A 23938-nucleotide genomic window follows, 5' to 3' on the forward strand; every position below is an offset into this window, starting at 1 on the left:
TACGGGATAGGGGGGGGGAGGAGGCGCACCTCAGGCCGGGGGGGCACCAGGCGCTCCTCAGGCAGGGTGCGCACTTCAGACCGGAGGCCTGAGGCGCGGGTCTCCTCAGGCCGGGGGCATGCGGCGCTCCTGCCTGAAAGGCTTGTTGGCGGGTGACATTCCTGTCAGAGCTCAGGCCGACTTCCCACTTTTTGCGGCCTAATCCCACCACCACCACCACCACCCCCCCTCCCCCCCGCCTCTTAATGTGCCCAACTACTAAGTCTGAAATCCTCGCCCGCAGTCACCGTGGGGCCCCCAGCCGTCCCACTGTGTAGTGCTTGTGTAATCCTCTGCACTTTCCTGCTTCAGCATGCCCTTTCGCAGTTCAGTGTTACTCAATCCTTTCTTCCGTGGCTTGCACCATCCTAGTCGTATGACTCCCTCATCCTTCCAGAGACCGCCCTCCCCTCTATACCCGATTCACATCTTTCTACCGCTTCAGTGGGGCCAGCCCGCCGCTCCTCCACCGTATTTGAATTCCTGCACTGCAAGCATGTTTACTTCATCCTCACCGCCTAAGCAGAATTCATGCACTGCCCTTATGCAACAGGTCTCTTTATGCACCTTGCAAATTATTTCGTCATCTTAGATGCAACTAGAGTGAAAGCAAATACACGCAGAACAAACTAGAGTTCTGCCCTCGGACCTCTTAAGTCTGTTATGTAAGTGTTTTATGCTGCCTCATTATTAATGTGGGCAAGTTTTCAAAGCTCTTACGTCAGGCGGAACTGCACATTTCAGGATATGTCAGTATGTTACGTTGATGAAAGGCTGAGTGGACCCGCCGGAATTTGAACCTGCGACCATAAGGTCAAACAGTCCCCTAGAGTGAACGCATTAGTCCACTGAGCCACCAGCCCCGGGGTTAGATGTGGGGGGGAGGAGATTCTTCAAGAGTGTGGCGTGATTGCTAAATGTTCGTTTGTTTCCCTCAAAGGTGGATTGTGGCTATTTCCTGCTCTAAACTGTGTTCTGTGTGCTCGGTCCAATGTCCTTTAAAAGTGGAGTGTACATATATATATATAGTACGTATGTATCATGCATTTAGAATATTTTGAAATGCTTTTGGTAGTCTCCATCAAAAGTACAGTGATGTATTTTTGTAGGTCTCGCCTGTCGATGCGCATGCGCATCGAGCTTGCGAGCCTATTGCGGCCTAACCACGCTTTAACTAACAAGCAAGGAATCGTGGCGATTCCTTGCAGTGCCCGTGACTTTTAAGCTCAATGCGCATGTGCATTGAGCTTAAAAGCGCGTGCACAGCCGCCCGCATTCCTCCGACACCTTTGAAGTGAAGCTTAGCTTCACTTCAAAGGCCCGGCTTCTTCACACCCACATGCCGCTCTCGCTCTCCCCGCTCCGCCCCCTCCCCTGCCCGCCGTTAAAGCCATCTGTTGCTCGGCCTCAGTTCTCCACTTCTCCTCCCCCCTCCTCCCCTCTAATTACATCCCTGTTCACGACCGCTCCCTGCTCGCCGTGCTCCTTGCTTCCAGCCCAGGCCAAACTCATGCCTTCAAAACGTGACAGCATTGTACAGCCTGGCCGCCTTTTGGTCTCCATCATTGTGTTAAAGTCTGTCGACACCTGGTGTTCTGCTTTCTTTCCTGTGGAGCGCCATCGGCTCCGTTAAATGTATCTTCCCTCCCTCTCTCTATCTGTCTCGCTCCTGGGCAGACTGTCTCCCTCCCACGTCTCCCTGTCTGTTCTCCTTTTCTCCACCACTCGTCCCTTGCTGCACTCTTTGCCTCTCCATTTACCCCCTCCACCTTCTCTGCTTGGTCCTGTATTTCTTCTCTCTACCGCCCTCTCTTCCCATCTTCCTTCACTTTCCTGCTGCCTGCCCAGCCTCTTCCCCCACCATAGCCTCCCAGGCGCACACCACTGCTCGCAAACCACTCCATTTCACATTCTCTCTGTGACAATTCACACTTCGTTCAAATGCTGTGAAAATGCTGCCTGTCTGGCCCTGTTGCGATTCTTGGCCTGGCAGACCCACAGATGTCCCTGTGCCTGTTTCCCGGGCCTTTTCCGCACGGATTTCAGATACTATCTGCCGTCGCCATGTGTGCTCTTGGAGTTTGCATCAAGTAGGCGCTCCAGGGACGTCTCCAAATCAGTCTCGTCTACGGATTACATCCCGCATGTGGTCATCTCTGTAGAAAAGCAGTTTGTCTGCCAACCAGCACTGTGCCTCCGGCTAACATATGTTTTAGTTGAATGCAAGAATGCAATTGAAGAAAGTATTTTTCAACGCATTATTATTGTAGATTCATGCAAGACATTGAAGGCGCTACTCAATACCACCCGTATGCTAATTTATTCTCAGAGGTGGGCTTCACGGTATTGAGTCACTTCACATTCTCCAGTTACGTCCCAGATAAGGAGTAACGGCTCATTGTTTGAACGTAACACTTAGGAGAGTGTCTCAAGGATTCCACGCATTTCATCTTCATAAGGGCACGAACATTTAGTTGGAATTTATTTTCTGCAGTCTAATATTTGACGCCCCCACCTGAAAGTCTTTATCCTGCAGGCATCTGAACGAGCCGCCTGCCTCGCATCATTGCAACGGACCCGCCAGCACAAATGCAGAGAGGCTTCACTTTAAAGGGATCCGCTCCCCCCTGCTTCACACTTTGCCGAGAACATTTCCCGGCAGCTTTTAATTTCATTTCGTGGCCGCTTTGCGCGCGCTTGGCCCTTTCCCTCCCACTCGGTCGCAACGCGCCCCCCGCCCCCCCACCAGGCTCACGCTTCTCCAGCGCGCGCTTGTTTCTCCTTATTCTTTCTTTATAGCATTCTATCATTCCAATGCCTGGCTTACGTTATATCTTTTCCCTACTGTCCAATCTCTGGGGCTTTTCTCTTTGTGCATGTTTAAATATGCTCCAACAGCCCCTTTTCTGTATTCATTGCAATGCCTTCTCAAAGTCCTTATCACAATTTGCATAACCCCAATGTTACACGTTATGCCACTTTACATGTTGCTTCTCTTCATACGCTTATTTATACATTACATCATGTCCGCCGTTTTAGGCACAGTTTCTGATGGAATTTACCCTTACGTCCTCACGTCAACTGGATGTGCTTTTTTTTTTTGCTTTTTACCCGGCATTGGTCCAGCGTCTTCTCCATGTGAGACCGCGTCCGGCTGCCCCGCTCACATGATCCTCTCACCTGCTTGATCCTCTCACCTCATTCATCAAAAGTTTAAGCTATTGCCATTAAGAATTACAATCACTTTTATTTAAGTATTAATTATTTATAAAAAATAAAAGGCAATGTTAATTGTAATATCAATACATCCAAGTCAAGTCAATACAAAACATGTGACATTACAAATACTAAAAGTGTCACATATGCTAAAGTATTGGCATTGTAAATCACAAAACAAAAATATAAAATGTAATTTAGAAAACCAATAGCTCCAACTTTCCTACTGCGAGACCTATTGGCAACGCCAGTGCTTGTTTATTCTAGTGGAGTTTTCTCGTATCTGGTGTCAGTGTTCAGTGTTGGTGTGAATTGTGTGCTGCTGTTTGTACAGACTCAGTTTGGGTGGCGATAACCGTCGTTCTCTCTTTTGCGTGAGGTTACATTCTCTTTGTCTGACTAAGTTTATGTTCTTCAGATGAAGGCGGTTCCTATCGAGTGGTCATTGGCGAGTGTGTACCTATTATATGTGTAACGTGCTACTGTCACCCTTTACTACAAGTTGCCGAGGAGAACCTTTTCGCAGAGGCCAAATGGATTTTTTTTAACGTTAATTTTGCGGCTGCCAATGCTTGTTGAGAGATGTTTTCCCTTTCCTGTCAGCATGAAATTGGACTATTGGCAGATAAGGGCTTCCTTTGTGCAAGTGATACCTTGGGAGGAGCTGTGAATCTCGTCAGCCTCTCACCCGAGCGTGTGATCCTTTGCCTGTGTCTGCTGAAATCCTCACCTTCACTGTGAGCGACTGCGCAGCAGTACCGAATTCTTGTCCCTTTCGCTCTGTCCCCTCTATCTCTTAACTGTCCCCTGCTCTTGCCTCTGTCTGCCATATCTGTCCAGACTTCCATATATATCTTCCTTCTACCCGCCTCACAGTGGCTCTGTATCTCACTGCTTTTCTTCATTCACCCCGCCCCACCTTTCCTACACGTATCTCTCCACTTTCCCTTCTATCCAGTCTCTGGTGATGTTTCCATTGTGCACTATGTCTAGCTCACCACTTCTCTCTCTTTTTTTCTACTAAATTACGTTAGGCCCTTTTTGTCCCCTTTCTTCTATCCCTTCATTTCACTCTTCTCTACGTGCTCCCATTCTCCCCTCAGTCTTTTTTATCTTTATTTACAGTTCACACATTTCTCCTCTTATGGTCTTCTTCTTTGTCTTTCGTTCTTTCTCTCCGGACCAACTCCTCTTTCTCTGCTCTCTAGGCTCTACATCTCGCTCCGGAACCTTTCCATTCTCCCTTGCATCTCTGAACCCTCTTCTTTTCTCTGTACTACCTGTTTTTCTCCACTCTTTCATTTGCTCTTCACTCTTAAGCTCTAGTCTCCCTTGCATTTCTCTGTTCTCTTAACTCTTTCTCTCCTTCCCTTATCCCCTGCGTCTCTACGCACATTCCTCATCTGTCCTCTCCCTTTTATCTATCCATTCTCTGCATTTTCTCTTTATTCTTTCATCTATCTCCACTTTGTCTGGTGTATCTCTCCATTCTTTCATTCCTTATCCTTGTGATGTGTAGCTCCGTCGCCTGGCTCCCTTAACTATTTATAGTGTAAACACTGAGCCAGGCCCCAGGCAAGTGCAGGAAGAAAAATATGTGCGTTTGACCTGTTAAGTAAACTGCTGCCTAGACCCTTTGTACTCCGTAGAGGGCTTTTTAAGTGGGAAAAAAACTGGGTTCCTCTTTCTCCCCCTACCATTGATGGATATTAATGTTACAGTTTTATATTAATCTATGTACCCCTTCTTCCCCTTCTTGCCCCGCTCTTAATGCGGACATGAAGGGGATGAATCAGAATCAATTAAAACTCAATCCTGGAAAGACTGAGCTACTTCTTCCTGGTTCCAGTGCCGCTTTTTGGGGTCCGCAGTTTTGGCCTCCCGACTTGGGCTCCCCCCCGACACCACTCAAGGCCGTTAGGAGTCTGGGGGTGACGATCGACGCCGAACTGTCACTCAAGGCCCAAGTGGGTGCCACGATTTCCTCGTGTATGTTCCAACTCTGAAAAATCCGGAAGATCAGGCACCTACTTCCACATGCGGCCCTGTGTCAGGTTGTCATGTCCCTTGTCATATCGCGCCTTGATTTTTCTAATTCCCTCTATCATGCACTTCCGCGATTTCTTTCACACCGCCTCCAGGTTGTACAAAACCAGGCAGCCCGCCTCATATTCAAGATCCCTAAGTGGCATTCGGCGAGGCCTCTGCTCCGCAGGCTTCATTGGCTGCCAGTGAAGGAGAGAGCAGCCTTTAAGATGGGCTGCTTGGTATTCAAATCCCTTCACTGCTCTTGCCCTGCTTTTCTGAAATCCCTGATTACCTTGTATCAACCTGCCCGTTCTCTTCGCTCAGCCTCCCATCACTTGGTTGTCACCCCCAAATTTAAGCTTCATAAATTTGGCGGCCGTCGTTTTGCTTTTCTTGCCCCCAAATTTTGGAAATCCCTTCCTCTGATCATCAAATCTAGCAATTCTCTTTTTCAGTTCAGGAAACTTCTCAAGACTTTTTTGTTCACCCTTTCTGAATAAACTTTTCTCCGCTCACTTACATGTCCCTTCAGCCAGCGCCAAGAAACCCCCGGGTGTTAGTGCGCTCAACAAGAATCATTTAACATAACATAACATAACATAACATGATTCTTTTCCTTGGAACTGGAATAGATTGTACGGTATCTATCTATCTATCTATCTATGGCCCTCCCTCTATCTATCTAACTATCTATCGCCCTCCATATATCTATCTCCCTCCCCCTATCTATCTATCTATCTATCTATCGCCCTCCCTCTATCACCCTCCCTCTATCTATCTATCGCCCTCCCTCTATCTATCTATCGCCCTCCTTCTATCTATCTATCGCCCTCCTTCTATCTATCTATCGCCCTCCTTCTATCTATCTATCGCCCTCCTTCTATCTATCTATCGCCCTCCTTCTATCTATCTATCGCCCTCATTCTATCTATCTATCGCCCTCATTCTATCTATCTATCGCCCTCCCTCACTCTATCTATCTATCGCCCTCCCTCACTCTATCTATCTATCGCCCTCACTCTATCTATCGCCCTCACTCTATCTATCGCCCTCACTCTATCTATCGCCCTCCCTCTATCTATCTATCGCCCTCCCTCTATCTATCTATCGCCCTCCCTCTATCTATCTATCGCCCTCCCTCTATCTATCTATCGCCCTCCCTCTATCTATCTATCGCCCTCATTCTATCTATCTATCGCCCTCATTCTATCTATCTATTGCCCTCACTCTATCGCCCTCATTCTATCTATCTATCGCCCTCACTCTATCGCCCTCCCTCTATCTATCTATCGCCCTCCCTCTATCTATCTATCGCCCTCCCTCTATCTATCTATCGCCCTCCCTCTATCTATCGCCCTCATTCTATCTATCTATCGCCCTCATTCCATCGCCCTCCCTCTATCTATCTATCGCCCTCCCTCTATCTATCGCCCTCATTCTATCTATCTATCGCCCTCATTCTATCTATCTATCGCCCTCATTCTATCTATCTATCGCCCTCATTCTATCTATCTATCGCCCTCATTCTATCTATCGCCCTCATTCTATCTATTGCCCTCATTCTATCTATCTATCGCCCTCATTCTATCTATTGCCCTCATTCTATCTATCGCCCTCTATCTATCTATCGCCCTCATTCTATCTATCTATCGCCCTCATTCTATCCATCTATCGCCCTCATTCTATCTATTGCCCTCATTCTATCTATCTATCGCCCTCATTCTATCTATTGCCCTCATTCTATCTATCGCCCTCTATCTATCTATCGCCCTCATTCTATCTATCTATCGCTCTCATTCTATCTATTGCCCTCATTCTATCTATCTATTACCCTCATTCTATCTATCGCCCTCATTCTATCTATCTATCGCCCTCATTCTATCTATTGCCCTCATTCTATCTATCTATCGCCCTCCTTCTATCTATCTATCTATCGCCCTATCTATTGCCCTCATTCTATCTATCTATCGCCCTCATTCTATCTATTGCCCTCATTCTATCTATTGCCCTCATTCTATCTATCGCCCTCATTCTATCTATCGCCCTCTATCTATCTATCGCCCTCATTCTATCTATCTATCGCCCTCATTCTATCTATCTATCGCCCTCATTCTATCTATTGCCCTCATTCTATCTATCTATTGCCATCATTCTATCTATCTATCGCCCTCCTTCTATCTATCTATCTATCGCCCTCATTCTATCTATCTATCGCCCTCATTCTATCTATCTATTGCCCTCATTCTATCTATCTATCGCCCTCATTCTATCTATCGCCCTCATTCTATCTATTGCCCTCATTCTATCTATCTATCGCCCTCATTCTATCTATTGCCCTCATTCTATCTATCGCCCTCTATCTATCTATCGGCCTCATTCTATCTATCTATCGCCCTCATTCTATCTATCTATCGCCCTCATTCTATCCATCTATCGCCCTCATTCTATCCATCTATCGCCCTCATTCTATCTATTGCCATCATTCTATCTATCTATCGCCCTCATTCTATCTATTGCCCTCATTCTATCTATCTATCGCCCTCCATCTATCTATCGCCCTCACTCTATCTATCTATCGCCCTCACTCTCTCTATCAGCACCATCACCGCATCACTCAGGGGCACCACAACATCACTATGCGCTACCACAACATCACTATGCGCTACCACAGCATCACTGAACGCCACAGCATCACTCGTCACCACCACATCACTCAGCGCCACCACAGCATCAATCTGTGCAACCATTCAACAACTGGTTCAAATATGTTCTCTCAATGTTTCAAGCTTTATTACAAATGTCACAAAAAGATGTTAATATTTCACTTCTGTTCTTGGATTTTCGTCACAATAAAATACACTGAACATAATCTTCGCAAAAGGTATTTACAAAAGTTTAAGCTATTGCCATTATAAATTACAATAACTTTTATTTAAGTATTAATTATTTAAAAAAAATAAAAGCCATTGTTATTTGTAATATCGATACATCTAAGTCACGTAAATACAACACATACTGCATTACAAATGCTATAGGTGTCACATTTGTGAAAGGTAAACCTATTGGCATTGTAAATGACAAAGCTATTAATTTCGCTATTTTCAAAACCAACACATAAATAAAAAATGTGTCATTTACAATACCAATAGCTCAAACTTTCCTAATGCGAGACCTATTGCATTGCAAATGCTTGTTCCTTGTTCTGGCGCTGCCTCAGGGGTGGAACTTCCGGGGTCAGAGGGATGTGCTTCCTGTCTATGCCTTCCTCCGGTTGGTTCCTGTAAGACAGAAAAGGGCGGGGGTCTAATCGTCATGGTTTCTGCTTCGGGACTCGTTCCTGACATAGGGAATGTTCGAGGGGGCTTAGTCCTGGAGGAAAGGATGACGGTACGTGTTCGAGAGGGCCAAGTCCTGGCGGGGAGGATAGCGGGACCGTATCACACCTTGCCTCTTGTTTCACCCTGCCCTTGAATGTCCTTGCCTCTTTCACCCTACCATTGAATGTCCTTGCCTCTTTCACCCTGCCCTTGAATGTCCTTGCCTCTTTCACCGTGCCCTTGAATGTCCTTGCCTCTTCTTTCACCCTGCCTTTGAATGTCCTTTCCTAGTTCACCCTTCCCTTGAATGTCCTTGCCTCTTCTTTCACCCTGCCCTTGAATGTCCTTGCCTCTTTCACCCTGCCCTTGAATGTCCTTGCCTCTTTCACCCTGCCCTTGAATGTCCTTGCCTCTTCTTTCACCCTGCCCTTCAATGCCCTTGCCTCTTCTTTCACCCTGCCCTTGAATGTCCTTGCCTCTTTTACCCTGCCCTTGAATGTCCTTGCCTCTTTCACCCTGCCCTTGATTGTCCTTGCCTCTTCTTTCACCCTGCCCTTGAATGTCCTTGCCTCTTTCACCCTGCCCTTGAATGTCCTTGCCTCTTTCACCCTACCATTGAATGTCCTTGCCTCTTTCACCCTGCCCTTGAATGTCCTTGCCTCTTTCACCCTGCCCTTGATTGTCCTTGCCTCTTCTTTCACCTTGCCCTTGATTGTCCTTGCCTCTTTCACCCTGCCCTTGATTGTCCTTGCCTCTTCTTTCACCCTGCCCTTGAATGTCCTTGCCTCTTTCACCCTGCCCTTGAATGTCCTTGCCTCTTTCACCCTGCCCTTGAATGTCCTTGCCTCTTTCACCCTGCCCTTGAATGTCCTTGCCTCTTCTTTCACCCTGCCCTTGAATGTCCTTGCCTCTTTCACCGTGCCCTTGAATGTCCTTGCCTCTTTCACCCTGCCCTTGAATGTCCTTGCCTCTTCTTTCACCCTGCCCTTGAATATCCTTGCCTGGGAAACATCCTTTACAACGAAACTTTTACAACGCAGTGCTTTTACAACGCAGGTTTTACAACGAAAACCATTACAACACATTGCGCTGGGGGGCGCTCTAGGATAGGGAATAGATTTAATTTACTGTCCAACACCTTCCCTAGTGTCCACGGGGACTGGAGTTGGAATAGTAAATTAAACTATTCACTATCCAGCACCCCAAAGCGCTATGCGTTGTAAAGGTTTGCATTGTAAAAACCGCGTTGTAACAGCATGCGTGGTAAAAGCATGCGTTGTAATGTCATACATCCTCCTTGCCTAGTTCACCCTACCCTTGAATGTCCTTGCCTCTTCTTTCACCCTGCCCTTGAATGTCCTTACCTCTTTCACCCCGCCCTTGAATGTCCTTGCCTCTTTCACCCTGCCCTTGAATGTCCTTGCCTCTTTCACCCTGCCCTTGAATGTCCTTGCCTCTTTCACCGTGCCCTTGAATGTCCTTGCCTCTTCTTTCACCCTGCCCTTGAATGTCCTTGCCTAGTTCACCCTACCCTTGAATGTCCTTGCCTCTTTCACCCTGCCCTTGAATGTCCTTGCCTCTTTCACCTTGCCCTTGAATGTCCTTGCCTCTTTCACCCCGCCCTTGAATGTCCTTGCCTCTTTCACCCTGCCCTTGAATGTCCTTGCCTCTTTCACCCTGCCCGTGAATGTCCTTGCCTCTTTCACCCTGCTCTTGAATGCCTTTGCCTCTTTCACCCTGCCCTTGAATGTCCTTGCCTCTCGCACCCTGTCCTTGAATGTCCTTGCCTCTTTCACCCTGCCCGTGAATGTCCTTGCCTCTTTCACCCTGCCCTTGAATGCCCTTGCCTCTTCTTTCACCCTGCCCTTGAATGCCCTTGCCTCTTCTTTCACCCTGCCCTTGAATGTCCTTGCCTCTTTCACCCTGTCCTTGAATGTCCTTGCCTCTTCTTTCACCCTGCCCTTGAATGTCCTTGCCTTTTCTTTCACCCTGCCCTTGAATGTCCTTGCCTCTTCTTTCACCCTGCCCTTGAATGTCCTTGCCTCTTCTTTCACCCTGCCCTTGAATGTCATTGCCTCTTTCACACTGCCCTCGAATGTCCTTGCCTCTTTCACCCTGCCCTTGAATGTCCTTGCCTCTTTCACCCTGCCCTTGAATGTCCTTGCCTCTTTCACCCTGCCCGTGAATGTCCTTGCCTCTTTCACCCTGCCCTTGAATGTACTTGCCTCTTGTTTCACCCCGCCCTTGAATGTCCTTGCCTCTTTCACCTTGCCCTTGAATGTCCTTGCCTCTTTCATCTTGCCCTTGAATGTCCTTGCCTCTTTCACCCCGCCCTTGAATGTCTTTGCCTCTTCTTTCACCCTGCCCCGCGCACGTCTCGAAAAATCTTAATTATTTTTTACTAGACCTGCAGCTCGAGTAACTTCAATAATGTATTCGACCTAAATGTAATGTTCTTCACACCTATACTGGTCTCAGATTGTGTGATCATTGGCAGATCTTTTGTTTTACAGAGTCGCCTTTTGCTTTATTCTCACATATGATTGCACCTTCATATGTGAGTTCAACATTTCTGCTGTACAGAACAACACTTTTTTTTATTAAATAGACTAAATGTTTGCTCCATGTGTAATACGAACCTACCTCACATATAGGGTACACGTGACCCCTGACGTGCCTCTCAGTTTACTGTCAGCATTGTAATAAATTTTTACAAACAGAGGTTCTGATGTGTGCAACAAACATTAACATATCATAAAAACAATAAAATGAAAAGAAAATAGGAAAAAAGTATTTAGGCCCATGAAAGAATAGTTGAAAAAAAGGGGATGCACGTGTAATTATAGAAAAATACAAAATTTATTTAGATTTAAAAGATCATGTAAAGCTCAGATTAGTTGTCGGTATAACAGAAACATTGTGAAACATATACAAAACCAGACAAGTGGCAAACACATAGAGGTTACATAGACAAAAGAGTTCTAAAAACCATACAAGAACTCCTGTACACAAAACAATGTGTCCGCCTTAATTTGTGGCCACAGTAGCGTTGACGGCGTTTCGACCGTTGTCATAAGTACATGGTCATCCTCAGGACAATACGTTAACTGAGCTTATCAACAGCCAATTTCAGTGTTGTAAAATCGCATACAAGTAAAAGCCAGGAAGTGCTTGTATCATACAATTTAAAATAGCAGACCGCTATAAACTCCGTTTCCAAATTCGACTAGCTGCAATAATGTGCGTCAGGAACTGAATTCCAACATAGTATTTTAAAGAGAACTCAATAAAGAAAATCGCCACAAATCCATCAATGTCGTGGCACCTAAATTCAGTGTTGTAAAATCGCATACAAGTAAAAGCCAGGAAGTGCTTGTATCATACAATTTAAAATAGCAGATCGCTATAAACTCCGTTTCCAAATTCGACTAGCTGCAATAATGTGCGTCAGGAACTGAATTCCAACATAGTATTTTAAAGAGAACTCAATAAAGAAAATCGCCACAAATCCATCAATGTCGTGGCACCCAAACGAATATGACTTAAGTTCGGGCTCGTCGTCATCTCATTGAACAGCAATTCGGACTTGCTGTTCAATGAGATGATGACGAGCCCGAACTTAAGTCTGAACACTGAAATTGGCTGTTGATAAGCTCAGTTAACGTATTGTCCTGAGGATGACCATGTACTTATGACAACGGTCGAAACGCCGTCGACGCTACTGTGGCCACAAATTAAGGAGGACACATTGTTTTGTGTACAGGAGTACTTGTATGGTTTTTAGAACTCTTTTGTCTATGTAACCTCTATGTGTTTGCCGCTTGTCTGGTTTTGTATATGTTTCACAATGTTTCTGTTATACCGACAACTAATCTGAGCTTTACATGATCTTTTAAATCTAAATAAATTTTGTATTTTTCTATAATTACACGTACTTTTTTCCTATTTTCTTTTCATTTTATTGTTTTTATGATATGTTAATGTTTGTTGCACACATCAGAACCTCTGTTTGTAAAAATTAATATAGCCCCTGGTTCAGGTGGTTAGGGCTGCCCCTGTGGTGGTAAATATAGCATTGTAATCAAGGCAGGGGCAGGAATGTTTCTCATTTCATGTTTAAACACTCACTTTTAATAAATATATTACAGAAGCATGATGTAGATCACTGTCATTTACAGACAGTAAGTTTCCAAGAAATGCCCAAATACCTTCCTGCTTGCTACCTTTACTGATAAAACGATATAGTGTATTAACAATAATGTGTGAAAGTTGTGTTTTAAGAAGCATATTTATCATTTGCGTATCACAAAGTAAAGTGTTCGGATTTGTTTTTCGTCCCATTGAAATATTTTTTTCATCACACAGCAGTACTAAAAATGGTCTTTCATAACTACTGAAATATACTTTGAAATGTTTGTACAGTTGAGTTATTAGCTATTCAAATGTGTGTTTGGAAAAACTTCCTGTCCTTTCACACGCTGCACAGCAGGTCGAACAGTTCGCCCTTCGCAATCCAGGAACTCTGCAGTCAGAGAAGGAAAACGAATTGTAAACTGACTTCTAACCTCTGCCTCTAAACACAGAGCAAATGTCACAAGATAAAAACAAGATTGAAAGGCATCTCTTTTGCTCCTTCACTTTCTGAGTGAACCGAACACCTGTTCTTTGTCAACTCGCCGTGCGAGTGGGTCCTAAACAGAGCTGAATCTGATCTAATCTGACTCGCATCAGCGAGTGGGCGAGTGGATTTTTCAAGGCCTGCCTCGTGCGCTCCCCTTCATAGCTGCTCCGTTCTTGTCACGCGGTGCTACCTCCCTTCCAGGGTATGCTCTCTTCTAGCATCCCGTCTACGGTGTCCTGTAACAGGGTCTTGTTTCTTTCTGCAGGAGAGCTCTCATCAGATGCCCTTGGCACTGCAGGCTGGTAGCCTGGCACCCGGACAGATGAGAGGGTCCTTGTCGCTTTCGGTAGGAGTTGCTGGTGGTGGGTGAGCCACGATGGAGCAGGAAACAGACCCTCCACCGCGAGGGAGAGCAGGTACTGACCCACACTTTACTAAAACGGGATATGTGTGAGTTTCTTGTGAGTAAGATGTAGTGTTTCCTCTGAGAGAACAAGGAGATGTCTAATTAGGCCTCTGGGAGAGGTGTACAATGCCTTTGAAGGTGGCAGAGGGTTGTGTAGGACATGCTCAGCCTGTGGTGGGTACGAGCAGGGCCGGACTGGCTACTGGGCAGTTGCGTGTGCTGCCGAGCAGGGGGATGATTTCTCCGTGGTGTGGGCTTATTTCGTTGATGGGGACCTGCGCGCTCTTTGAAATAAAAGAAGCAAAACGAATTTCGTTTTGCACACACAGGTCCACATCAACGAAATCATCCCCCTACTCGGCAGCACACACAACTGCCCGGTAGCCAGTCCGGCCCTGGGTACGAGAGACATATCTGAGACCCCGCTGCGGCCAGCTCGGGTTTGTCATTATATCATCATTCAAAGTGACCAGCTCTGCCATCCCGAGCAGCCCTTGCTAGCCCTCAAGCTGTGGAGGGCTCTCCTGTACACCAGCACCTGTGGTTGCTCTTGTACAATAGTGTCGGGTTCCTGATCAGCTGTGTTTTCACATTGTTGCGAACCTCAGGCAGCATAGCAATGTTTCATATGTTTCTTGTAAAATATTCACTGTCTTCATTTGTTTGTTATATTTATTTATGTAGTATTTGTATAGCTCAAACCACTGGGTCATAGACAAAGGTGCAGTCTACCTGTGATTGAAGGGGTAGATGGTTTGTGGACAGGACATAGACCGACCCCCAGGATTTTGCTGCTTTGAGTGACAAATTTCGTGGCAGAAAAAGTAACATTTTCGGCCCAAAACCTCAAAATGTGCGGTATTTTTGCAGTGGGCAAAGAATGTACCTACCACAAAAATGTCAAAGGCTTGTGCTCTGTCACGGCTGGAGACTGTGCTATGTCACAGTCTCTAACTCTGCAGATTTTCCAGGAGCCCAGCGCCTGGAATCGTAGGGTGTCTAATGTCAGAGAGCAGATTACTATAAGAAAACCTGCTCGTTTTGGCATCAGACAACCTATGCGTGCAGGGCAGCAGGGGTGGGGGGAGGGTGGTGGCATAGAAGGTTGAGGGTTGGTAAAAAAACAATAGGAGATATGATGTTGGAGGTTAGGGCTTACAGCCTGATTCATGAAGCCGAATTGCGCTCGCAAAGGGCCAGATTCTGAGAATCTGGCCCTTTGCGAGCGCAATTTTTGCATTTGGGATTCATCATCCCAAATGCAAAAGTCGGTAATTGCTAATTCGCTAAATTGCGAGGAATTACATTTAAGGAATCTCTATTTGAGATTCCTTAAATGCAATTCATGAAGCATTTTAAAATTGCCAAAATGCAATTTTGGGCCGCTATTTACCGAGAGGTCAGACCTCTCGGTAAATAGCAAAAACTGAGAAAAATGCTTTTAAAAGCATTTTTCTAAGTTGCATGTTGCACACACACATGTCCCTTGGACATGTGTGTGCGCAACACCTGTCTCAATTTGCATTTCAGGGGTGCTACAGGATGTCCTTTGGACACCCCTGGCACCCTTTCAATCGCTATCTTATTTGCGATTAGCTAATTGCTAATCGCAAATAAGGAATACTCCCCATTCATTCCTATGGGCCTTTTGGCCCATAGGAATGAATGGGGAGTTATTCCTTATTTGCGATTAGCAATTTGCTATTCGCAAATAAGGAATGTGTAGGAATCGCTATTTATTTAGCAATTCCTACATGAATACCGTTTTGCGAGTCCTTAATAGCGATTCGCTATGAATCGCTATTAGGGGCTCGCAAAATGGCCCGTTGATGAATAAGGCTGTTAGTCCGCAGGGGGCACGCAAACATGAGAGGCGCAGGCTAATTGCTCAGAAGGGGGCTAGCTGCATTTCAGAGGCAGGTAGCAGAGGCATTTAACACCTCTGCTGCCTGCTGGCCTGTTGCTCACCCTCTCTTTACTAGGTCACTGGGAGCACTGAGCCAGTAAAGAGAGGGTAAACTGCATTTTTATTTTTACATATTTTGTGGGCACTTTTGTAAAAATCGCAGCATTTTTACAAAAGTTCCGATTTTGCGATGTTTTTGCAAATCGCGAAGTCCTGGGGGTCCGCATACACTGTTACTACAGTGTGGTGTAGTGTTCTTTACAGAGGTTTATCTTCAGTTAAGTGATGGGATTCTGAATCTTCCAGATTGGACCCTTGGACTAGGTGTTGTGTTTCCATATGTGCTGAACTGATCCTGAACCAAAAGTTATGTTTCACAGGAGGAGTTCTGCAGCCAGATTCATCAAAGGTAAATCGGCTCGCAAAGGGCCAGATTCTGCGAATCTGGCCCTTTGCGAGCGCAATTTTTGCATTCGGGATTCATCATCCCAAATGCAAAAATCGCAATTGTAGAAATCGCAAATTTGCGAAGAATTGCACTTAAGGAATCTCAATTAGAGATTCCTTAAATGCAATTCATGAACCATTTAAAAATTGCGAATTCGCAATATTTGGCCGCTATTTACCGCGAAGTCTGACTTCGTGGTAAATAGCGAAAACTCAGAAAAATGCACTTTAGTGCATTTTTCTAAGGTGAATGTTACACACACACATGTCCTTTGCACATGTGTGTGCGCAACACCTGTGTAAATCACCATTTCAGGGGTGCTACAGGGTGTCCTTTGGACACCCTGGCACCCTTGAAATCGCATCCTTATTTGCGATTCGCAAATAGCTAATCGCAAATAAGAAATGACTCCCCATTCATTCCTATGGGCCTTTAGGCCCATAGGAATGCATGGGGAAGCCATTCCTCATTTGCGATTAGCAATTTGCAAATCGCAAATAAGGAGGCAGTAGAAATCGCTATAATTTGTGCGAATTCTACATGAAATTTGCGAGTCCTTAATAGCGATTCCTTAATAATCGCTATTAAGGACTCGCAAAACGGGACTTTGATGAATCTGGGGGCTGGTCTTTGAGGTGGGTTTTGTAGTAACCTAGAGCATCTTTTACTCGTTTTGTTTGAAAAACTTTATTCTATTCTTGTGAATCATAAAAGTACATGGTTACAATAATAAAACGGCGCTCAAAAAGTTATTCCATATTACTTTTTACACATACTAAGTATAAACAGACAGCATATAACATTTCATAGCAGGGTTTTCTATAAGCTGTCATTTTCTTTATATCAATCCAAGGGGTGTGAAAATAAATAAATAACTGAAAATTGCTTGAGGCCCTATTTCCCAATTACCCTATCACAATTCATGTCTTTTCCTGATTCGCAAAACAGTTCTAATAAACTTTAACACAGCGCAACACGTGATGGCATTGGGCAAAGAACGTAAATAATTAAAACCATCCTGATATGAGCAAGGGGCGATTTCCCTCAGGATAGGCCTAATAAAACAAGCCCTTATATCTTCATATAAAGTGCTAAGCAGCATAAAGTGCATTGTGCTTTGTCCGGCTAAGTTATTACAAGGACAAGAAGTCAGTCTCTCACACCAACTCACCTGATTGGGAAAAGCCACAAGAAAGTGCAACGTGCAGGGACGAAACCTCGTCAGAAGGAAGCAGGAATGTGTATGAGTGCTAAAAGATAAATACAATTGTTGAAGATTTAGCGGCCCATGTGATGGGGTCTCATCGTCCAGGTTAAATGTGACTAACTCATTATAATATTTTTACCAAGAAGGGGTAACCCTGTGTCCCTCAGAACCTGGGTATGTATGGTTAAAGACAAAAATGGTTCTGTCGGGTGAGTAAATTGCTTTTACGTAAAGGCTAGATTAGCTCATAACAAAATATAACAAATAAAAGGAGAAGACCTCTCTGACAACAAATATAATTCAAAATGTTTATATGAAAGAGCAAAGTCACATTAAAACACCGGAATTACTTCATTCCATTTCAATTTCAATTATAGGTGAAAAAAGTGACTGTTGGTGAACAAAGTGAATAGTGCAAAAATCACAGTGACACTTATTTACAAGTATATACAAAATTTATACAAGGAAAAAATGGGCAAGGGGAGAGGTTTTGGCGGTCAGAGTTCTAAGTTAATACTCCAAGGAGACAGATGGTAACTGTGCCCGTTCCTGGAGGGTTCTTGACCAGTATTGTGCGTCGACGTTTCGATCCTAATGTGCCCCGGTTGGTGGTCACGCGGATCTTTATCAAGACAGGGGGGGTACGGGGGGAAGGAGGGGGGTGACTAGGTTGTTTAGATTTCCGGAAACACAGGAGGCGAAGGTCACACACTGTGCGTAAGCCAATAGGTCAATCTAACATGGAGGAGCACTATCCAGAAAAGCAGGGTGCCGGATTTGCATTACTCGCTGTCTCCTTGGAGTATTAACTTAGAACTCTGACCGCCAAAACCTCTCCCCTTGCCCATTTTTTCCTTGTATAAATTTTGTATATACTTGTAAATAAGTGTCACTGTGATTTTTGCACTATTCACTTTGTTCACCAACAGTCACTTTTTTCACCTATAATTGAAATTGAAATGGAATGAAGTAATTCCGGTGTTTTAATGTGACTTTGCTCTTTCATATAAACATTTTGAATTATATTTGTTGTCAGAGAGGTCTTCTCCTTTTATTTGTTATATTTTGTTATGAGCTAATCTAGCCTTTACGTAAAAGCAATTTACTCACCCGACAGAACCATTTTTGTCTTTAACCTAACTCATTATAATAGGCATTTTTAATCATTGATTTTATATTAGATGGTATGCCATCAGGATTTTTAAAATAATTTCCTGGGCTAATCTTACTTAAAGCATTTTTGACTTAACAAAGCCTGGGCATGGACGATACGTTTACTAAACCTAAACACTCCCTTATAATCGCTCTGGTAAATGATAATTCTTCCGATGACCACACTTTCCCCCATAAAATCAGGGGTGCAATTTTAACTCTATTTTCCACAAAATCCAGTCCCGCTCAGAATGACAACATTTTGTAGGAGAGCTAATGGGAACCATCGGCAATCTTCTTATGAATTTGTTTTCCAAAATTTGTCATTGACTGTTTTTTTGGCTTCCCGATACTCCTGCCACATAAGTGTAACTGACCGTCATTTTGATTTATATAAGGTAAGAATTTCTGCCACTGGCTTATGTCCTAATTGGCACACAAAGCGAAACAGGCCCCCTATAATTCTACTGGTCTGTTGGGCCCTAGTGGCAATCGAGTTGTCCCAGTTCAATTTATTGTTAAAAACATTCCCTAAATATGTAAAAGAAGGGACCTTAGGGCTCAATGGTTAGAGTGGCAGACCCTGATGCAGAGGTCTAGCCCGGGACCAGGGTTCAATTCCCCGCCTCGGCGGGTCTTGGGCTCAAAAATTCCACGGACCTGATAATTCTCGCCTCGGTGCCTATTCCAATCATGGAGTCCCACTCTGCAACTCTGGGCAATAGCTTGCTTAATCTCCACAACGGCCCCAACAACGCTAAGGATGCCTGACCTCCACCTTGGGGGTGCCCAGGAGTGGACACCTCACAGGGAAAGCCAGGATGGGTTCCACAGCGGTATTCGTAGAAGCGCCTTGAGACCCTTGTGGGTGAGTAGTGCGCTATACAAGGATCAATTTTTACAATTTACTTTCCAATGGTTCTCCTGTTTACCACAAATGTTCTTGTTTTAGTATTTTTAGGGCCACAGACCATGATAAAAGACTTATTAAAATTGACTTTGAGATCCAAATCCGTCATAAAATCAGTAAAAGCGATCAGGGCTTTTTGAAGACTGTTAGCCGTTAAGAGGTGTCATCTGCGTATGATATCAAGGGAACCAAGTTTCCTCCTACAGTCGTATAGTCCAAGTGCTGCTCTATTAGAAATTTCTCCACCCCATTTGTATATAAAAGGAATAAAAAGGGGGCCAAAATGCATCCCTGTCGTACGCCCTCTGTGGATGCGATGGACCTAGATTTTTCTCCTCCTGGTCCATAACGTATAGAAACAGAGGTAGGTGAGTGCATCCTACGTAAAAGGGTAATAAGTGCCCCCTCAAAGCCCATCTTTTCCATCAGTAGCCACAGCTTCCCCCTATTAACTGTGTCAAATGCACTGGATAAGTCCATGAAGGCCAAGCGGATCGATCCTTTCTTGGCCTTCATGGTGCATCTTCAGTTAAGTGACGCGATTCCGAACCTTCCAGCTTGGACCCTTGGACTAGGTGTTGTGTTTCCATCTGTGCTGACCTGATCCTGAACCACAGCAGGAGTTGTGGTCTTTGAGGTGGGTTTTGTAGTAACCTAGAGCATCTTTTACTCCATTACTATTTTTAAAATCGGTTAGAGTGGAGCGAGTAAATACAAGAAAATGTCCCATTTACTTCTCTTTTCCATACATTTACATTTTTCTGTGGTTTTGTATTGAAAGGTATTGATAACTGATACTGATATGATTGATTGATTGATTGGTTTTCGGTTCCTTGATTACGTGGCATTTATCGATTCAGAGTCTGTTTTAAAAGAATTAAGTGAGTTGGCCATTCAGTGGCTATCACTCGCCCCCTCACCTGCCTTGCGGTGAGCCTGGTGCTGTCACCCTCCACCTTCTTGCGCTGCGGTGATGCACACACCAGTGGTAAGACAGGAGCTCTGGCCCCTCATCTCTCTGACTCCTGAGTGATCCTCATCTCTCTGACTCTTGGAGTTAGACCCCAGTGGTGAGCTTGGTGCTGTGACCCTCACCTTCTTGCCCTGCGGTGATGCACACACCAGTGGTCAGCCTGGAGGTTGGGTCCCCCCCTATCTTTTTGACTCCAGGCTTTCAAACTCATTGGTGAACCTGGTGCCCGGGCCCCTCAGCCTCTGGTCCTGGTCTGATGCAGACATCAGTGCTAGGCCTGGTCCCTCTGGTATTAGAGTTGAGTAGTAATCTGGAACTCTGGCCCTCCTGGTTCCTGGTGTGATGCAGACCTTGGTGTCAAGCCCTGGGCTCAGCCCCACCTCGGCTCCCTGGGGCTGTGGCCCCTCAGCCTCCGGTTCCTGGTGTGATGCAAACCTTGGTGTCAAGCCCTGGGCTCAGCCCCACCTCGGCTCCCTGGGGCTGTGGCCCCTCAGCCCCGCTGGTTCCTGCTGTGATGCAGACCTTGGTGGCAAGCCCTGGCCTCATCCCCACCTCGGCTCCCTGGTCCTGTGGCACCCCAGCATCTGGTCCTGGTCTGATGCACACGTCAGTGCTAGGCCTGGTCCTCCTGGTATTCGAGTTCATCCGTAAATCTGGAGCTCTGCCCCCCTTGTTCCTGGTGTGATGCAGACCTTGGTGTCAAGCCCTGGCCCCAGGCCCACCTCAGCTCCCTGGGGCTGTGGCCCCTCTGCCCCCCTGGTTCCTGGTGTGATGCAGACCTTGGTGTCAAGCCCTGGCCTCAGCCCCACCTCGGCTCCCTGGGGCTGTGGCCCCTCAGCCTCTGGTTCCTGCTGTGATGCAGACCTTGGTGTCAAGCCTTGGGCTCAGCCCCACCTCGGCTCACTGGGGCTGTGGCCCCTCTGCCCCCCTTGTTCCTGGTGTGATGCAGACCTTGGTGTCAAGCCCTGGCCCCAGGCCCACCTCAGCTCCCTGGGGCTGTTGCCCCTCTGCCCCCCTGGTTCCTGGTGTGATGCAGACCTTGGTGTCAAGCCCTGGGCTCAGCCCCACCTCGGCTCCCTGGGGCTGTGGCCCCTTTGCCCCCCTGGTTCCTGGTGTGATGCAGACCTTGGTGTCAAGCACTGACCTCTGCCCCACCTCGGCTCCCGGGGGCTGTGGCCTCTCAGCATCTGGTTCCTGCTGTGATGCAGACCTTGGTGTCAAGCCCTGGCCTCAGCCCCACCTCGGCTCCCTGGGGCTGCGGCCCCTCAGCCTCTGGTTCCTGCTGTGATGCAGACCTTGGTGTCAAGCCCTGGCCTCAACCCCACCTCGGCTCCCTGGGGCTGTGGCCCCTCTGCCCCCCTGGTTCCTGGTGTGATGCAGACCTTGGTGTCAAGCCCTGGCCTCAGCCCCACCTCGGCTCCCTGGGGCTGTGGCCCCTCAGCCTCTGGTTCCTGCTGTGATGCAGACCTTGGTGTCAAGCCCTGGGCTCAGCCCCACCTCAGCTCCCTGGGGCTGTGGCCCCTCTGACCCCTGGTTCCTGGTGTGATGCAGACCTTGGTGTCAAGCCCTGGCCTCAGCCCCACCTCGGCTCCCTGGGGCTGTGGCCCCTCGGCCTCTGGTTCCTGCTGTGATGCAGACCTTGGTGTCAAGCCCTGGCCTGAGCCCCACCTCAGCTCCCTGGGGCTGTGGCCCCTCAGCCTCTGGTTCCTGCTGTGATGCAGACCTTGGTGGTAAGCCCTGACCTCAGCCCCACCTCAGCTCCCTGGGGCTGTGGCCCCTCAGCCTCTGGTTCCTGCTGTGATGCAGACCTTGGTGTCAAGCCCTGGGCTCAGCCCCACCTCGGCTCCCTGGGGCTGTGGCCCCTTTGCCCCCCTGGTTCCTGGTGTGATGCAGACCTTGGTGTCAAGCACTGACCTCTGCCCCACCTCGGCTCCCTGGGGCTGTGGCCTCTCAGCATCTGGTTCCTGGTGTGATGCAGATCTTGGTGGCAAGCCTTGGCCTCAGCCCCACCTCAGCTCCCTGGGGCTGTGGCCCCTCAGCCTCTGGTTCCTGCTGTGATGCAGACCTTGGTGTCAAGCCTTGGGCTCAGCCCCACCTAGGCTCCCTGGGGCTGTGGCCCCTCAGCCTCTGGTTCCTGCTGTGATGCAGACCTTGGTGGTAAGCCCTGACCTCAGCCCCACCTCAGCTCCCTGGGGCTGTGGCCCCTCAGCCTCTGGTTCCTGCTGTGATGCAGACCTTGGTGTCAAGCCCTGGGCTCAGCCCCACCTCAGCTCCCTGGGGCTGTGGCCCCTCTGACCCCTGGTTCCTGGTGTGATGCAGACCTTGGTGTCAAGCCCTGGCCTCAGCCCCACCTCGGCTCCCTGGGGCTGTGGCCCCTCGGCCTCTGGTTCCTGCTGTGATGCAGACCTTGGTGTCAAGCCCTGGCCTGAGCCCCACCTCAGCTCCCTGTGGCTGTGGCCCCTCTGCCCCCCTGGTTTCTGTTGTGATGCAGACCTTGGTGTCAAGCCCTGGGCTCAGCCCCACCTCAGCTCCCTGGGGCTGTGGCCCCTCAGCCTCTGGTTCCTGCTGTGATGCAGACCTTGGTGGCAAGCCCTGGCCTCAGCCCCACCTCGGTTCCCTGGGGATGTGTCCCCTTTGCCACCCGGGTTCCTGCTGTGATGCAGACCTTGGTGTCAAGCCCTGGGCTCAGCCCCACCTCAGCTCCCTGGGGCTGTGGCCCCTCAGCCTCTGGTTCCTGCTGTGATGCAGACCTTGGTGGCAAGCCCTGGCCTCAGCCCCACCTCGGTTCCCTGGGGATGTGTCCCCTTTGCCACCCTGGTTCCTGCTGTGATGCAGACCTTGGTGTCAAGCCCTGGCCTCAGCCCCACCTCGCCTCCCTGGGGCTGTGACCCCTCTGCCCCCCTGGTTCCCAGTGTGATGCAGACCTTGGTGGCAAGCCCTGGCCTCAGCCCCACCTCGGCTCCCTGGGGCTGTGGCCCCTCTGCCCCCCTGGTTCCTGGTGTGATGCAGACCTTGGTGTGAAGCCCTGGCCTCATCCCCACCTCAGCTCCCTGGGGCTGTGGCCCCTCAGCCTCTGGTTCCTGGTGTGATGCAGATCTTGGTGGCAAGCCTTGGCCTCAGCCCCACCTCAGCTCCCTGGGGCTGTGGCCCCTCAGCCTCTGGTTCCTGCTGTGATGCAGACCTTGGTGTCAAGCCTTGGGCTCAGCCCCACCTAGGCTCCCTGGGGCTGTGGCCCCTCAGCCTCTGGTTCCTGCTGTGATGCAGACCTTGGTGGTAAGCCCTGACCTCAGCCCCACCTCAGCTCCCTGGGGCTGTGGCCCCTCAGCCTCTGGTTCCTGCTGTGATGCAGACCTTGGTGTCAAGCCCTGGCCTGAGCCCCACCTCGGCTCCCTGGGGCTGTGGCCCCTCAGCCTCTGGTTCCTGCTGTGATGCAGACCTTGGTGTCAAGCCCTGGCCTGAGCCCCACCTCGGCTCCCTGGTGCAGTGGCCCCTTAGCCTCTGCTCCTGGTCTGATGCAGACATCGGTGCTAGGCCTGGTCCTCCTGGTATTAGAGTTGAGCAGTAAACGTGGAGCTCTGCCTCCCTGGTTCCCAGTGTGATGCAGACCTTGGTGTCAAGACTTGGCCTCAGCCCCACCTCGGGTCCCTGGGGCTGTGGCCCCTCAGCCTCTGGTTAATGGTGTGATGCAGACCTTGGTGTCAAGCCCTGGGCTCAG

The 23938-nt window shown here is 47.9% G+C and overlaps 1 protein-coding gene across 3 annotated transcripts in view; it reads left to right on the plus strand.

Moving 5' to 3' along the window:
• The window catches only part of LIPE (lipase E, hormone sensitive type), a 288252-nt gene that overhangs the window by 29716 nt on the left and 234598 nt on the right, over nt 1-23938 (plus strand). For all 3 annotated transcript variants that reach the window (XM_078651309.1, XM_078651311.1, XM_078651310.1), the window contains exon 2: nt 13487-13637. In XM_078651309.1, coding sequence (XP_078507435.1) covers nt 13598-13637 — 40 coding nt within the window. In that variant the 5' untranslated portion in view covers nt 13487-13597. The remainder of the gene's footprint in view (nt 1-13486; nt 13638-23938) is intronic.

Source organism: Lissotriton helveticus, chromosome 7 (genome assembly GCF_964261635.1).
Source record: "Lissotriton helveticus chromosome 7, aLisHel1.1, whole genome shotgun sequence".
Classification (NCBI taxonomy): domain Eukaryota; kingdom Metazoa; phylum Chordata; class Amphibia; order Caudata; family Salamandridae; genus Lissotriton; species Lissotriton helveticus.